This window comes from Phaseolus vulgaris, chromosome 2 (genome assembly GCF_051622355.1).
Source record: "Phaseolus vulgaris cultivar YP4 chromosome 2, ASM5162235v1, whole genome shotgun sequence".
Lineage (NCBI taxonomy): Eukaryota > Viridiplantae > Streptophyta > Magnoliopsida > Fabales > Fabaceae > Phaseolus > Phaseolus vulgaris.
This window is the reverse complement of record NC_143499.1, coordinates 45798553-45816984: the sequence shown is the minus strand read 5'-3', so window position 1 is coordinate 45816984 and position 18432 is coordinate 45798553. Positions and strand designations below refer to the sequence as shown.

Sequence of the window (18432 nt, the reverse complement as noted above, 5' to 3'; positions counted from 1 at the left end):
ACATTAAAGTGAGTAAATGAAAGAAATGGGAGGGTTTTCTTGGCCTCATTAACTTTTAAGTTTCATCATGAGCAGTTTTTTTTTTTTTTCTGTTTTGACTTTGTCCTATGTATCTTAGGTTTATCCTTGGAGAACGCTCCTGAGTAAATTTTAATTAAGAGTGAATAGAGGTTTGGCGTTCTGATCCAAGCTTTTGCAATTTCTAATTATTGGAATTGCTTTATTTTAAGCACTTTCCTTTTAAGATGGAATGGAAAAGAGCCTGATTAGATTAGTATCCTAATCATGCATAATGTCTGGCATTTTTGTCCTTAACTAGGAACAATGCTGTCATCAAGATATACAATGTTTTTCTTTTAAATAAACTTTTAGGAGACTTATCTGCCCCCTACCATGACACATATGAAAAGAAAAGAGAATCCACTTCTTCATCGCTTTAATAACTTGTAAATAAGCATTTAATTAAACGTGATATGACAATTACCAGAGCAATTTGACACACTTAGGATAATGATTGATTGATGAACATATCAAGTAGATTGCAAATGTTAAAGAGTGAAGCTAGAGACGAGGAGCTACTAAAATAATTAATTTTCATTACTGGAACATTAATTACGTATACAAGGGAAAAGAGAATGGAAATGAGTTTGACTGATACACTACGTTACACGTAGTGGTACAATATAAGAGTGGCTAAAGAGCTAATTAAGCTTTTTTTTGCTTACATGAGTGCCCAACAGTTACAGCTACCGGAACAGGCAAATTTAAACCACACCTTTACATAAATCAAACCAAACACTTATACCAAAGACTACGTACTATTCTTGCATTGTAGATATGAGTGATACTAGATGTGACCTCACTCAGTAAAGTAATTGAAAGTTTGGGTTATTTTCTCTTTTTAACTTTTTTTTTTTGGTCATTGATATCCCTTGTTTCATATAACCTCAATGGTGAAATCAGACTTTGCCAACACCACCAAGACCAGCACCTGCATGGTTCGGCTCTATTGTTCCCATCTTCACAGCTCCAACGATGTGGCCATTCGATTCTTGACCCTTCACTGGCTCTTCTAGTGCCACTGGGGTGGCGTTTCTGTACATCAAATACATCCCCATCTGAATTATGCCGAACACAAACCCAAGTGTGTTTGGGAGCTGCATCATCAACAAAATGCAAACATTAATTAATTTATCATGTGTGTGTATGTATATACTCTTTATTAAAAAAGAAGAGAAGAATCAAATTACATTGTCCTACACATAAAAGTTGATCTGATTAAAGAATGATGTACTTAAGAATATGGGGTGTCCATGTTGCACTTGGATTTATCCATGGGAACTCCAAGTTAATGGAGCACGCAAACATTTAATTTTGCACTATTATTGATTCGACATTATCACCTTTAAAGCGAAACGAAAAACCAAATGGGCTTACCCAAAAAGGGAATTAATGGACAAAGTTAGCAAGACACGTATGCACCTTTGTATGAATAATAATGCAACAATAGTTTAAAGGTAAACAAATATGAATATGAATATGCTGGTAGCCGTACGTAGAAGTATTACAACATTGAACTTACAGCAACATAGTAATCCCTGAGAAGAAGGCCATAGAAAAACCACATGACAGCATTGATGGTTAAAAACATGGACAAGGTAAATGGCATGTATTCCACGCTCCTTGTCTTAATCACTCGACTCTGCATGTATTCGTCATAACAATTGAATTAATCATTGGCTCATGTGTTAATTTTTGCTCCAAATTTCGTAAACAAAGTAATAATTTTCGTAAAAGGCTTACAATAATGAAGAGAGGTGCAGCAAAGACAGAGATGTTGAAAACAAGGCAAATCCATCCTATGATAGCAAGACGCTTTGCTCCCTTGGTCAGGTAGAGAGTTGACAGAAGCATGGCTCCGAAGCCAAACACATTCAGCAAGAGAAGAAGCTTGATGGTTGTAAGCTGTGATCACCCAAAAAAAAAATCAAAACATTTAACTTTAGTTCAAAATTTATATACAAAGAAAATAAATTAAGAAAACTATAAAGGAAGGTTATACAAGGTAAATACCCTAGGCTTCCTTGGAGCATAAATTAGGAAGATTGTAAGGTAAATTGATTCCACAACAATTCCAAACGTGTTAATGGTAATGAGAAGGAGAGCAGCTTCTCTTTTCACGAATGCATAGTAAATCCAAAGCATTGCACTGAACAGTGCAACAACATAAGGAAGTGACTGAAACCCTTCAGTGGATTTCTTCTTGTAGATTTGGTAAAAGGTTGGCCTGCACGCAGATATTTATATGGTTGATGAAACAATTTCATAGCTTGCTTAAAGATTCATGACAAAGAGTACATATGCTAAAACAAAAGCAAAAATAAAATGGAATCCACTTACAATGGAGCAAGGAACACTCCAAAGGAGATGATGTTGCCTATAAAAACAAACCCCAAAAGAAACACACATCAGTATACTTGTGAAAAAATCGTATCAAACAACAACTTTTCTTTAGCTCATTTGATATTTTTTGGTGTTGCATGATTGGAGTTGATAAACTTCAAATGTTATAGCAGGGTTTTCTGATTTAGCTCTAGTTGAAATCCTATGATCCTAAGTGCATTAAGTTGAAATTAGAAATATGCATGCAATATGCACGTTGCCTAATGCTGGATAAAGTTCTAGCTATATGCACCATTGAGATGAATAATGTGGAGTGATATAGAGGGAAGGGAATAATAATGGAAGTGCCAAACGTTTAGACTGAAAGAGTAAGAAAACAGTATAAACTAAGAGATTATAGGCATGTAGTATATACCCAAAAGACCGAATACAAAAGCCCAAGACTCGCGATGCATGGCCATGTCTTGAATTGAATCTAATAGAACTTTTGGAATAGTGCTCTCTCTTAAGATTTGTGTGACCTTCAAAGTGAAACCCTTAGTTAAAGTTTTCTCTCTCTTTCTCTCTATATTCCACGAGTATGTATGAGTATTGAGGTAGTATTTATAGGAGGCGAAAACATGGAGAGTTGGTCAACTTGCAAACGTGGATAGCAAAACATCAATTTAGCTTTAGCATAGTTTCCGGTTGCTCCTCCCAAACATTATATTTGCTTTAGCACTATCCAAACGCCTTTCTTACCCTATTGCACTCTCTAACCTCTTTTGTTAAAAACCTCCCACACATGCACCCTCACACGGGGTAAATCATGTAACATAGTACTATTACTGGTACATACACGAAATTCCCATGGCCCACCATGGCTCTTTCTGATGTGTCACCCACCAAATGGCTTAAAGCCTTACAACTCATTCATACTTTGGAATCTTGCTTCATATACTTGAATTAAAAACCATCTCACTACTGAAAAAAAAGAGAAATGTACATCAAAGTTTTTATGTCAAACCTTTCTCACCACAACATAAAAAAAAGTGTGGCTATGTAAAATTCAAAATTTACTTCAATCACCTGCGACATAAACTTTAAATTTAAGTTATATCCTATATAGTTTGACACAAGTTGTTTATATCTTCTAATGTTGAGTCTTTTCTATTTTTTCTCAGAAATTGTGACGAAGTTGTAAAAAATTTCTTAGTGGTTGACTCACTTTCTTTTTTGTTTTTCTGTGATTAGTTTTGCACATTGGTCGTTTCTATTTAATTAGATTAAAATTTTGTTCTTCATTTATGTTGGTGGTCTAAACCTTCAATTTGTTTTTAAAATTAATATTGTGTTTGCTTTTGGAGATCTAAATTAAATATGTTAATATTTGAGGGAAATATGTTCTTTTTTTGTTATAGTGAAGAGTTATACAATATGTACTTGACACAGAGAAATATTAGACAACCTTACTATGTCAAGAACAACATAAAAGAAATAAGTGGTCATTGAGGGCACATGATACATGATGTAGGTGAAGAAAATTTTGGAAGAGCTCATGTGTTATTTGAAGTCCATTTAGAACAACAATTGTACCCATGTTGAACTAACTTTACATGACAAACAACTTTAAAATTGTTCAGTTTAAAAGTAAGGAATTGATTGACTAATAAAAGTTTCACCAATTTATTGTATTTATTGAAAGAGATTCTTCCAAAATAAAACATGTCACCTAACCAGAACCATGAGGCGAAAAAGATAATATGTTTGATGGATTTGGCGTATAAGAAGACACATGGATGCCTAATGATTGTGTATTCACAAAGATGAGTTTTCTGCATTGAAGGAGTGTCCAACACGTGAGTTATCACAGTTTAAAAAGAAACTTGATGGAAGTAGTGATGATGAAAAAATAAAGGGTCTCGTTGCTAAGGTATTGTGGTAAATACCTAAGTTTAAAGGATTCTTTTCCATTAAAAAGGATGCAAAGAATCTAATGTGGCATACAAATGGAAGAAAATGTGTCAATCTTCTTCGACAACCTATTGATTCTCAACTGATGAGGTTATCTCATACATTTCACAATACATTAATGAAATCAAGACAGCACATCATCGGATAAATGAAAAACTGACATTGAATGAACATAACAAGACTTTCTTAGTTTGGTTTCAGAAAAAGGTTTATGGTGAACCTAATATTTCGGATACACTATTGAGACTTTCTCGTGGACCTAATAATGATATCATTACATATAGTGGGTATGACATTAACTAGTTATGTTTCTATTTCAAGAAAGAAGATGAGAAAAACAAAGTTAAGAACAGTGGGAGCTATTATTCTAGCTGAGGTTATGCACTTTGCTAGTTCTAAAGACAAAAAAATGTCATTACAGCATTTACGAGTTACTTCGGAGTCATATATGACATATAAGAAATTGATTTATGTGATCATTTAGAGTGCTAATGTTCAAGTATAAATGGGTAGATGAGAATATGGGTATGAGGACAAATGACTACAATTTTACTTTGGTGGTTCTAAATAAGATGGGTTATACAAACAAACCATTTGTTTTGACACATCAAGCAAGACGACAAATATTTTATGTTAACAATTCATCTAATGACAAGTGGTCAATGGTCCTGAAGGAAAGAAACATTCACTAATATGACTCTCTAAATATGAAAATGTCGACTTTCTCATTAAAACACTTCTTATCAATGTAGACAACAAAGTCGACGAAATACATGCTATTAAGAGTGATCATGATGAAACTTTTATATATTTTAGGTCAGACATTACTTATCCAACGTAACTTTGATATATTTTAAATATAAATTTAAATAAAACTGTATTTTAATCTAACATAAAATAAAAATTTACATCAAAAGATTTGTTTCTAACAAATTTAAATTACCCACATCCACGTCAAAACTGTTAATAGAAAAAAAAATGTAATTTTTTTTTTTACTAGTACCTCCTCCAAGTTCTTGATCCCAGGGTCAGGATCTATTTTTGCAAATCATATACAATTTAGCATAAAAATGTTTGGGTGATAACCCCTTATATCAACATCTTTGGCAGTATTTGCGTTATGATGCCGGGTCCATCCTTCAAACTACAGTTACAGTGACAGCCATTTGAATTTGCACTACTCTTTTATGCGGATATTAATATTAATAATAATAAACGTGTTTCTCTCTTTATTTTTTCTTCTCAATAATTGGGCAGCCAGCCACAAAAAAGGTTGAAAGATGATGTAACACTAACAATAATTATTATTATCGTCATAATTTTCTCTCCGTCCACTTAATTTTCTAACATTCAACCACGTTAGCTATCTCAAATCACGCATTAATTAACGAATGTATTAATTATGATGCTGATTCATAAATATTGGTTAATGCAATGCATTTAAAGTTTTGACCAAACCTAAAATTTTGAAATAAAAACACCAATAATCGGATACCAACTATAATTAGTATATTTATTCATTAATTAATTAACCTCATTTAAAAAGTTTGAAATTCTCAGCACTATCTTATTATTGGCCTGCGTCTGGTCCTCCACGCCACCTTCCTTATAAATATTCGTTTTTTCTTCTTTCTTTTGAGGTTCTTTTTCCAAAATAATAATAGTTTTATTGTAAAACAACAATTTGGTGCTGATGATTACGTGAAAAGTGTTTTCAATAAATTATTAAACAATTGGGAATTTAATAGGTGCATGACTAAAGATACTTTTATATCTGAAATCACTTTACAATTATAATTTTTTGATTGAAAAAATAATGTGATATTTTTTTTTTCACTGAAAATTATTTATTGTTAAAAAAATTATCTCTTATTAAGTAGTGTCCCGTCTTTAAAGTATAACTTTTCTTGTTGAGAAGAATAAAACCCTCACCCTTTTGTGTCTTCACCGAAATTATTCTATATTAGACAATATATTCTATTTTTTTACAACAACTAATAATAGTGAAAGTAATCCATGAAAGAATCTTAACACCAACAACGTGAATGATTTTGCTATTAGAATTTTTTTTTCTTTTTTAGGTGTTTTTACTTGCTGTGCTTATAGTTTGAGGAAAGTAAATTTGTGGGAGTGGTTTTGCTTTGGAGATTGAATTATGAAGACATGGCGAAGTTAGACTAAGAGAAAAGGAGATGGGAAAGATAAAGTTGACACCCAAGGTGTGGGAAGCATCCCAGCAATTGGCAAAACTGGAAAATAAAGAAAATAGAAACTAGAATAATACAGCACCAAGTGTGGTGCACACTAGTAAAGAGAAATTTCTTGCATGGAAGTGCCATACCAAGAGTATGTTGTTTGACCCCACAGGTGTGTGCATGCATAAGAATCAATTTATGTTTTTTTTTTTACTTTTATCTTATTAGAGTGAAAAAAGTTTAACTTTAATTCAATTTTATATACTTTGTTCATTGAAATATGATTGTATCTATATATATCATTACAAGAAAAACATGAAATAGAAACCAATTTTTTTAGTTTGTATTATGGTTAAATGGTTTCTAAATTGGTATCTAATTAGCTACCCAGGTTATAACTACCAATTATTTAGTTTCTAAATTTGGTAGCAAAAACCTTGGTTGCTAATTAAATACCAATTTATAAACCTTTTAAAAAAAATTTAGTCTATTGGTCTTTAATTTAGTCACTATAACAACTAATTATTTTTTGTCTTTAAAAATTAGTTTCTATTTCATAGTTTTCTTGCAGTGTATATATTATAATTTGACGATATCTATTATTACAACGTATTTTCTCATCCTTGATATTCTCAAAATTTAATTTTGTAAGAATGAATTAGATTTATTCAATTACTTTAAAATAATATTAGAATTTATTTTAATAAAGAGTTAAGTTTTGTCTTTCATCTACTAATATATAGTTTCATACTTTGAAATGTTGAATCACCAATATAATATAAGGATGTGTGTTGAAAATCAATTATATATTATATTATATTTTAGTAGCTTATAACTTTTTTTTTTCTATGGATGAAAGTATAAATAAAAAAAAAAGTATAAATAACTTTTTATTATAGCTCAGTTTAGATATTGCTTTTTACTTTTTATGTTCTTTGGTGGTTAATATGTTGGGATATTAATCGTATTTCAAGGATTTGACATAACCCTTTTATGTTTTTAATGGATATAAATATTAATTCTTTTACTACGAAGTCTCAGTTTTTTTATTCTTTTCTTATTGATCACCATTATTACATAGCTTTCTACCTTAAAGATTGAACTTTTAGGGGGTGAACTGAAGTGATAAAGCGCAATGCTCACTGTCACTAAATATTGACACAACAATTAAAAAAGAAACTCCTCACACTTTCCAACATAGTTTGTAACATTATTCAACTCTCTTTTAAAACCCTTTACCTTCCTCTTGCTTATTTAGATAACTACACGATCTTCTTTTACTGCAACAAATTCTCTTCACCAAGTCCTCTGCAAATCACCCTTTATCAGTTAAATTAGGCATGATTACTGGAAAATTGGATGAATTGTAGCTTTCCATTTTAGAAAAAAAAAAGGCAATATAGAAATGGGCAAGTTGAGAGAGGGAAAATTGTGATGGTGCACTGTAATGCACTGTAGGAAAGTGTGCACTATATGTAGAGTGAAGCCACTTGCATGTCCCCTTGTGTTTTGAAGGATTCTGGAGAAGTTTGAGAGATACTTCCCATTGGCATAATATCTTGAATCGCGCGCACTAGCTTAGTAGCTATTGGGCATCTTCTTCTTTTTGATGTGTAATCACATTTGAGAGTTCAGATCTTCACTCCTTTCGCATAAAGAAGGGATTTCAACGGTCCATAAATAACCTCAGCTTTGTTATGGAGAATATGCTGTCTTACTTAAACCAGAAATGCCTTTGCTTGTTGACCTAGGTATCAGCCGCAATGCACACTACTACTTCTCATCTTCTCAAATTAATCCCACAAAATTCAAATTTAATGTAAATTCAACTTACTATTTTATTATGGGATTAAATATTTTATTATGCGACTATAATACAAGATTTGTTTTTCCTAATTCAAATCTAAATGTTTGTAGTAAGAAAATTATAGAAATGAACCATCATCTTTTTCTATATAACAAATGAATTTTAGCCATAAATTATATTAGAATATTATAACATTCACGTTACTTTAGGAAGAAAAAAAATAAATATGAATCACTTCAGGAATGATCAAATCCTTATACAGAAGAGAGAAATGTACAACCCCTCCTTCCTAAAGCTTACCACAAATATCCTAATTGAGCAAAAAAAAAAAAACAAGTCAACATATCGAAATAAAGACATATCAGAAATAACCTAACACCTCATCCCAACCTTCTAAAAACCAAATGACTAGAGTTTCAAAGTCTCTTGATCAAATACATACAAACAAGAGGATCAAGTCAAGAACCCACAAATCAAAATAAGAAAAAACACAGAAGGCAAAATTATAAGTAACCCAATACCATATCTTTAATTGAACTAAGGATGATCAACTACACCACCTTTAAAAAAATGTTTATTCCTATGTCTCTAAATCTCACTTCTCCAAACAACATTGACGTAAACATGTACATTAACAAGTTTGAAATGTTGGAAATGTGAAAAAGAACCATGATGATCTACCGACGCCAACTTTAACCAATCATATCAATAGTTTCAAACGAATCAGACAATTAAAAACAATAAAAAATATATTTACCTCTTTATTATATTTATTCATATTTTCATAATAAATAAATAAATGATATTATATTGGTGCCAAAAGCTCCACTCTCTTATCCATATCACTCATTTTATATATTCTCCACCTTCACAAAAACATGGATCAAAGTAGCTACATTAATTAACTCCTGACCAATTCAAAAACGTGTAGAGATATACTAATTAATGCAAAATTAAAGTACAATATTTGGGATTTTGTGGTTTCTTATAGTTTTCTTGGATAATTAAATATATGGTTATCATACCCAACAAAATATATAAGATAAGGACAGTGCCACGGCATAAAATAAATTAAATTAGGTGAAAAAAATTCAATAATCCAGAGACTTAATTTAAGCTAGTGTTAGATTCTATTCCTAATGGGAAATGGAAGTGTGAATAAAGGGTTAATTTTGATGGATGAAGGGAAGTGACGTAGGGTTAGACCCTCCACCCCAAAAGGAAAGGATAATGATGATTTTTTTTGCTCTGTTTATGCGTTCAGTACGATGGAACTGGTAAGGGTTTTCATTTTCAGAAATAATTTTCATGACGTCAGCTTGGTTTTTAAGTGAACCAATAATGAAGAAAGGTATGATATTATCTACGAGTGCATGGCTGCAAAATATTTTAATGGAGAAAAAGAAACACTTTTTTTTTTTTCATTTTTGTGTATCGCCATTGCAAAGTTATATGAAGCATGTGAAAAACAGTGTTGGGTGGTTCCTACACTAGAGTTAATTGAATGTAATCTTCTATGAGGTAGGACACATTTAAAATTATCAAAGCAACAGCTAAAAGAACAAAAAAAGAGTGGAAGACAAGATCATGTTTAGCTTTAATTCGTGATCATCGATGATGTAAGAAAATATGAATTATTATTGCAACATAATATTCAATGATTCCCAAAAGTGTTCTTATCATTATAATGTACGTGAAACTTGAGGGATTATTTTATCATTTATTTCGAATTAAAAAATAAAAGTATCTATTTTTATTTTAAAGTTAAGGAACATAACTAATTTTAATAATATTTTATTATAAAGTATGTTATATTTATGTAGCAAAAAGTTAATGACAAACCAACCTCATGTGGATATATAGAAATTAATATTTGAATCAACAAGTATGTTAAATAATTAATAGCTAATAATACAATTATGAAGGATGAAATGGTTTTGAAAATGTCTTTTTAATCATTAAACTTTTTTTCTTAAATTATAATTTGATACAGCAATAAAAGTTAAAGATATAAAATTTTATCCTAGTTTGATTCTATTCAAATTTATAGTTAATTCAAATGATTTTAATTAATTTTTCTATTAAAAATCTTGAATTATTCCATTACATGAAACACTTTTTAGAGACAAAAAATAAATTAGTTGCTATAGTGACTAAATTAGAGACCACTTTAGATACTAAAAAAATGTTGGTTTCTAAATGAGTTTGTATTATTGTTAAATGATTTCTAAATTAGTGTCTAATTAGCAACTAAGGTTTTTGCTGCCAATTATTTATATTCTAAATTTGGTAACAAAAACATTGGTTGCTAATTACACACAAATTTAGAAACCATTTATCATTTATCAGTCATAGAAATTAATTTAGAAACCAAAATATTTGTAGTCTCTAAACGATTTCTAATTTAGTCACTATAGCAATTAATTATTTTTTATCTCTAAAAATTGGTTTTTATTTCATGATACAAGCAAACCATTTATTGAATTCAAGAAGATTTAACAACATTCAATTAACTTCAACACACATCCAACACTCGTTCAACAATATAATTTATAAAAGAAAAGGAAAATATTAGTTAAAATGTAACATAATTATAGTGAAAAATTTATTGATACCTCTTTTTAATGAATATTGAACAATTTTTTCAACCAATATGCAATGTATAATACTCTCATAAAACTCTTCTGGATAAAGTCACTTAGTTATCTCATAAGAAAATTTGAATGTTTTTCTTTTTAATATTTTGAAATGGATTTATGGTTATTATGTTTACAAAGATTAAAAAAAAATAGTTTTTCAATGTAAATTTTAAATTGATTTATGTTTTACATTTTGATCATATTAAGATAATTAGCAATGAAGAGAGGAACAATCATGAAGAGGGACGTGCATCATCAAATCAACACATTAAACTTTGTTATTTTTTTGTCAATAATCTTCTCATTTTTTTAGAGCCAACCAAAATTAGTCTTGTATTGTGTCAAATTAAAATGATTTCACTATACACCATCTTACCAGTGCTAAACCGTCCAACTTCAAAATGATGATAGTATAATTGTAGTCATATGATTTCAAGTTGTCTCTCGATAAATCCAATAGTGAAATCAGTAAATCAATATTCATAATCTATCTGCAAGCAAGAAAGTTAACAATAACAATAAAGATAAAAATGAGTTTTTTTAATTTGTTTAACATAAATAAATTATTAAAGCAAAAAATAAAAAGTAGTTGATCTCAAAGTTCTTCCACCATTGAATTCTTTACAGATTCTCTAAAGATTAGTCATTTCTCAATCCTCAAACAGGCTAAACACATTGATATCTATTGACGTCTTTCATAAGATTTATATTAAATATTCTCCACAAAAAATTTAACTCTTAACCCCTTTTAACACCTCAGGTATATAAGTCTCTTTTAAATGGATTATGGTGAGTTTAAAATTTATCCCTACCCAGACCTCAACATGTATTCTAATTCACTCTTTCAAATCCAACATGTGTTATGATGATACAATAAATCCTCTCTTTAACTTCTCATCACTCGATATCTTAGTTGACCTGACTTAAATCAAAATAAAATTATAAATCTTTATTACAACATTGATTTTTTTTTCTTAATTCCAACGTTCCATAGTTTATATTTCATCACAAATTTGTAACCTCAAAATCAATCAACATACAATAAAATAACATGTCATTCACCTTCACAATATTCACAATATGTATACATTATAAATCACGTAGAACAATAGTCATTCAAGCGTACAAATTAATAATTTTTGTATATAAAATTATACATAAACACACAGACAAATATAGCACATTGCCCATAGACCTATTACAGCACCAATAGACTGCCCCTTCAAGACAAACTATTGGACACTAATTCTTATTTACGTCGAAAAACCCAGCTAGGCTTAGCCCAATTTAGAAGCATTATTGTCAGTTATACCTACCGTGGCCACACCCTCTAACACAAAACTGCATATCACTAACTGGATACCGACACTTTTCACAAGAATAGCTACGTACTGTGAACGTTACCAGTTTTTAACAAAAATAAAATTCAAGGGAAGATCCAGATAAGATAAAGTGAAAAATTAAAAAAAAAAAAAAAACAAAATGTACATGCGAATAAAAAAAGTAAAATAAAAAAAATGAGATCTTACATATCCAAAACAGCAACAATTAAATATTTAAATTTATAATATTTTATTATACTATATTATGTTGTGTTATGTTATGTATATAAAGCATGATGAAATAAATCTAAAAATATCTTTGAAAGAGTTATTTCACATTTTCACCTTTCATATACGTTTCTATCTAATAATTAAATATTTTCTTCATTTTTACCACTAGATTATTGGATTAACAGAAAATAATATATGATAAATTATATATATATATATATATTATAATATATATTATATATCACTATATCCTATATGAACAGTCGAGATTTAAAAAATTTCACACGTTATAAGACTAGTATTTAAAGTTTTTGTATTTAAAAGATGACAATTATCTTCATTTGATATCCTTCTACAGTTTTTTGCTCTATCTTTATATAAGGAACGAGTCTAAGATTTTTATGATCTTGGAGTGGGACAATAAATAAGATTATCTGGCATTAAGTAACATAAAAAATATATTTTATAAAAAAATAACATATAGTTTTGGCAAATCTACAAAAAGATAACATTTAATTCCCTTAAAAATCATATACACATAAATATTTGTATATATGTAAAGAAAAAGAGAAAAAGCACAGACATATGTATATATAAATTTAAATATTAATTTTATACAAATTATTTTTTATCTTTTTATTTGAAAAAGAAAATTATATAAATAGAAGTTTCCGTGTGTTCCTTTATATTACATCTAAATTTTATCTTTCATTTTATATCTATCTTTCTTCTTTTCAAAAAATATTTAAAATTTAATTTAATTTTTTAAATTATATATTTTGTCTCCCTTTAATTTTCAAATGCATTACTTTTTATCTTCTGCATCTTGTCTTAAAAAATTATTTATCTATTTTATAAAGTTTTATTTAAAGCAATTAAAGTTATGCATTCCAAAATTGTATTACCCAATTTAAAGGCTTCAAAATTTTTAGAAAGATATCAAACATATTTTGTCCCACCAATCTTTTTGCCACTTAAGATGCATCCAAAAAATATACATAATCATTTTTAATAGTTTTTAATATTTAATATTTTTTTCCTAAATGTTTTTTTCATAAAATAAATAAATAAATATTCACTAAAAAATAATTAAATAGAGACTATTTTTAAAAACACAAAATAATTAATTTATCAATTTAAAAAATATTTATTAATAATAAAAATTAGTTTATCAATTAATTTTTAAATTGGTATCTAATTAGCTACCAATTTTAATTATCAATCTTATAATCTAAATTAATTGGTAACTAAAATCTTGGTGTTATAAAAAAAATTAAAACTTGACAGCTAATTAGATATCGATTTAAAAAATAGTTTATTTTATAAATTTTATTAATAACAAAAACTATATTAGGTATTAATAATTTTTATAATCTTTAAGATAAAATATAATTTATTCAATATAACAATTAATTATTTTTTTTTAATTGTTTTTTATTTATTATTTTTTTTTAAGTAGTGTGCGACATTAAACTAAAAATTATTTAACAGATTTATTAGTAGAACGTATAGGAAAAAATTAACAAGTAACTTAATGACATTTTTAATTGAAAAAAATGTAATAAAATTAATCAGTAAGTTTAGTCTATTTATAAAAATAACAAAATAATATAAAAAGTTGATTATATAGCTATAACATTTTTTTTACACAAGATATGAAATCAATATTGTTCGTTCTATCTATTTATCTACATTTGTTTTATATGGTTCTAAAAAATATTTCTATTCATATTTATTTTTATTTAAACACAAATCTCGAAAACTTGGAGAGCTTGAAGTCTTGAGTGTGAACTAACCACACTGTAAAGTCACCAAGGCGGAAAGTCAGTAAGAAAGAATAGTTACTACAATTTAAAAAGTGGGAAAAAGTATATAATGATCGTTTTAAAGGGTTACAAAATCATTTTCACATTTTGAATGTGTGGTTACTATATATTAACTCATTCTAAACCATCATTGTGAGATCTCTTTTATTCACCCACCTTTGAAATCCAAGGGAATTTTGAGATTTATGTATCATAAATATTTATAAATAAAAAAATATTAAATAAAAAATAATTTTAGAAATAAAAACACATGAGTAATAAGATATGACTAAAAAAAATTATAATAATGTTTTTATTTTCCATAATTAGAATTTTAACCGTACTAATAAATTGAATAATAAATTATTTTATTAAATATTTTTTTTAAGATAATATATGTAAACATGTTATTATTATTTTTAATTTAAAAATAATATATATATATAAAATACAATATTTAAATTTTAGTATGAAAAGACTAAGGTCTGACTATTGCATTTAAATTGACTCGTGAAGGTGTTATGAGTTAGAAATTGAGGATAGTTTCTTCTTGCACCTCCATCCATTTCTTTTTTCCCTCGTTTTTTTATCAGTAATAAACAATAAATTAAATATAAACCACTTCAGGGTGGTCCAACCCTTATACAGATCCTATCAAACCTCACAAAATCAACTCTTGTACTACCCAACAAAAATTACATCACTTAACCAACCTCGTACAAACCAAAGGATCAAAGCACTAGTCAGAGTAAGAGAAAAAAAACAGAGTGTGACTTGGAGGTAACCCAAGATCAAACCTTTAATTGAATCATAGCAAACAATTCTATATTGTAGTCACCCCCTTTGAAAATAACATTATTCTTGTGCTTCTAAATCTCACTAACTACTGCAATCCAAATCGCTCTCCAAACATCATTAACAGAATCAAGGGCGTTACACAGCCTAAACTGAAAAAAATTTAACAGTGGATCATTGTGACTCACTAACGCCACACCAAGCCAAGACATTGACTCCATATAGACCAAGTTATTCTGCACTAAAAATAAAAACAAGTTATTCTTCTTTTTCTCGTACTTCAAAAAATATTCAAATTAACCTTCGAAATTTTTCATTGAATTTTTTTCTTTAATTCCAGAATGTTTTGAATTCCCGAAATGAATTCCAGAATCTTTCAAATTGCATAATCCATAATACAAATTTGTATTCAAGATTATAGGATTTGAAATGAATAGCTTTAGAAATTTTGAGAATATGAGAATGAAGAAGAAATTATGAGGGTGGGAAAGAAACTTTTAAAGTTTTAAAATATGTGGATTATGCGGGCTAGCCTGCCCCACACTTATCCAACACAAACGGTGGGTTATGCAAAATGACCCTAAACGGACCACTGGGTTGAAATAGACAGTTCGTCCCACATTTTTTCTCTTTTGGCTGCGAGCCAGCCCGCACAACTCGCCACTCTTTATTATCCTAAAATATTTGATTGACAATTATAATTTTAGAAAATAAATCTATTGATAATTTGTAGTTTTAGAAAACATGGTGCCCATTTTATTTATTTCAAGGATTAAATTAAGTGTGGACTAAATTCTTTAAAAAATTTAAATAATAAGTTACACTTGTATCCCCGAATAGATTGCAAAGGTATAAAACAACTTATTTAAAATGTCATGTTACTCTCTTGGAATATCAATATGTGTATGTTAGTCTATAAATTATTGTACACTCTTTTTAAGTTAAGGTAGATAACAAAGAGTAGTTGGATGCAGAATAGCTACAAAAAGATGCTTTATATTATTATTCATAACGATTTGTCCCTTATCATAAATAAGAATATTAAATATAAAACAAAAAATTGATATGTATAATCTAAGTGGTTCTCATACGTATACATATCGAAATAGTAGAAGTTGAAAAGTAGAAAGTGGAATGTGTAAAAGAATAACCTAAAAGTTGTAGCAATGATCAGACCAAAATCCGATAGTTGGCACAGCATAAAGTTTGCTGATTATTCATCTTATCATATCATCTACTCACATAGCGACCAAATCCTACTGCACACAGAAGCTTTTTAGGGTGGTGATGAAGATGAAACGTCTGTGGTGGAGAAATCCTTGTGCTTACTTAATTGGAAGGAGAATGAATAGTCTAAGGACCACCTTTCCCATCCTCTCTTCTTATCCATATCCATTTCCCCTCCATCTCTTCAATTACTCTATATAACAACTATTTTATCACCATAATCTTTCATCCTTATTCCTATACCACATAACTTATTACATGCAAAATAATTTTTTTTGGACTATTTTGTAAAGCATAAAAAATTGATTTCACAACTGGATTTTTTTCTATAATAACTTTTTTTCTTTCCGTTTCTGGTCTTCTCGGTTTTAATTTTATTTGTTTTTCAGTTTTTTAGTCCTTCCACTTCTACCAAATGACGGAGTGAACCTACAAAGAAACTTCGAAGCTCAAATCAATTTGAGTAGAATATGTAGGCATAAGAGTGAAAAAATTATCTCTGTCACTTGGGTGTATAATTATTTATACATATTTGATTGAATCCTTGTTATTATGAACCCCGCATAAGGTCCAAAAGAAGACTCAATTATACCTTAATCACGTTTTATAGATAAATTGACTTATTACTAACTAAATAATATTTTTAAGGGTATTGTTTGAATTTAAGTGTCCCGAAAGTTTAGTTTAGTGAGTTATTATGACAAGATCTCTTATTAATCTCCTTCAACATTGTTTGAACCATATCCATATTTAGATTGGGTCAACTCACACTTTTTGCTTCTCTTTATATTTTATTTCATTTACTTTTTCTAGTTTAGACCACCTGAGTACTAAGCATAAATTGTAACTTTATTTTGATTTTAAATTTTCTTTTCAAATCCAATACATTATGGGCTCTTCTTCTTGCACCCCATAATTTTCACATGCACCTCCATCATATGTGGAAAAGCAAAAATACCCTTGTAAAATGTAATCATATTTGGGATGGAAGGCAAAGTTTAATTCTAAATTTGTTTTACTTTATTTTTCTTGTCGGTAACTTACTAAACAATTTAGGCTTAGTACTCACCCTTTCTTTCATTTTTTTTTAACTTGTTCTATTACAGTTAATGAAGATGAATATTCCTTGTCTGATGTGGTGCATCAAATGGAGCGCATGTAATCACACGAAATCACAATGGAGAAAGGAAGGTCTGATGAACCCTAATTGCAAATGAAAAAGAGACAATGACTTAAGCATAAAAGAGAAAAAAGTAGAGAAAAAAAAATACAAAAGAAATTCTTATTTACTTATGTATTAGAGAGTAAAATACATGGTGTTTATATAAGAAAAGACTAAGACCTAGCTGAAACAGAAAAAGAAAATTGGGCCAAACAAACAAAGGCCAATAACTTAAAACAGAAAAACTAAATATGTTAACATGTTACGCTATAATTGTTTGTTTTAGTAACATTATCTACATGCATTGTCCTGGAATTACCAAGGCACACTCCTTATATTAACATATTGCAAGAAAAAAACAAATATATATATAGAGCCTTTATTTATATAAATAAAAAGTAATATAAACTTTTAAAATATGGCGTGTTTGCTTTGCCCAAGTAAAGGCGTGGACATGGGTAAGTTATAAATTTCCAAAGTCAAATTTCTCTAATTCTGATTGGTGTATTAATGTATATGAATTGGACTAAGTTGTTGTATTCCTTGATAGATAATTTGATTTATGTATTGACATCCATATGTTTTTTAAAGAGGTTTAAGCTTATCAAAATTATATGTCGGCTATGTTTTGGTATTTTATATGGAAACCTCGAAATTTTTGTACATAGGTTGGAGTAACCCGAGTACTCCTATTTATTAAATTTTTATTGCTGATTAAAGAAAATATATACTAAAATATGAATTATTTTATTATTTTTATTAATATTTTTAATTTAACAAAAACAAAATGTTTATTATTATAAATATCTCACTATGAGGTAAACAAACAAACATTATTAATATCTATGAATAAGGTTTAAGTTTAATAGTGAGTCACACACTGATATACTAAT

General features: G+C 28.6%; 1 protein-coding gene across 1 annotated transcript; it reads right to left on the bottom strand.

Moving 5' to 3' along the window:
- Positions 1-576: 576 nt before the first annotated feature.
- LOC137812588 (bidirectional sugar transporter SWEET13) lies at positions 577-2989 on the bottom strand. Its single transcript, XM_068614675.2, has 6 exons — positions 2819-2989; positions 2401-2437; positions 2074-2287; positions 1804-1965; positions 1583-1702; positions 577-1157 (listed from the first exon to the last, which is right to left on the bottom strand). Exons 1-6 carry the CDS (start codon positions 2862-2864, stop codon positions 960-962), a joined length of 777 nt encoding a protein of 258 aa, XP_068470776.1. The 5' UTR covers positions 2865-2989; the 3' UTR covers positions 577-959.
- Positions 2990-18432: the final 15443 nt, after the last annotated feature.

Coding starts and splice junctions, on each gene's coding strand:
- LOC137812588 (XM_068614675.2), bottom strand. CDS start 2,864: ATGGCCATGCATCGCGAGTCTTGGGCTTTTGTATTCGGTCTTTTGG. Junction 1,966..2,073: donor ATGCTCCAAGGAAGCCTAGG/GTATTTACCTTG, acceptor GGGTGATCACAG/CTTACAACCATCAAGCTTCT. Junction 1,703..1,803: donor CTGCACCTCTCTTCATTATT/GTAAGCCTTTTA, acceptor GAATACATGCAG/AGTCGAGTGATTAAGACAAG.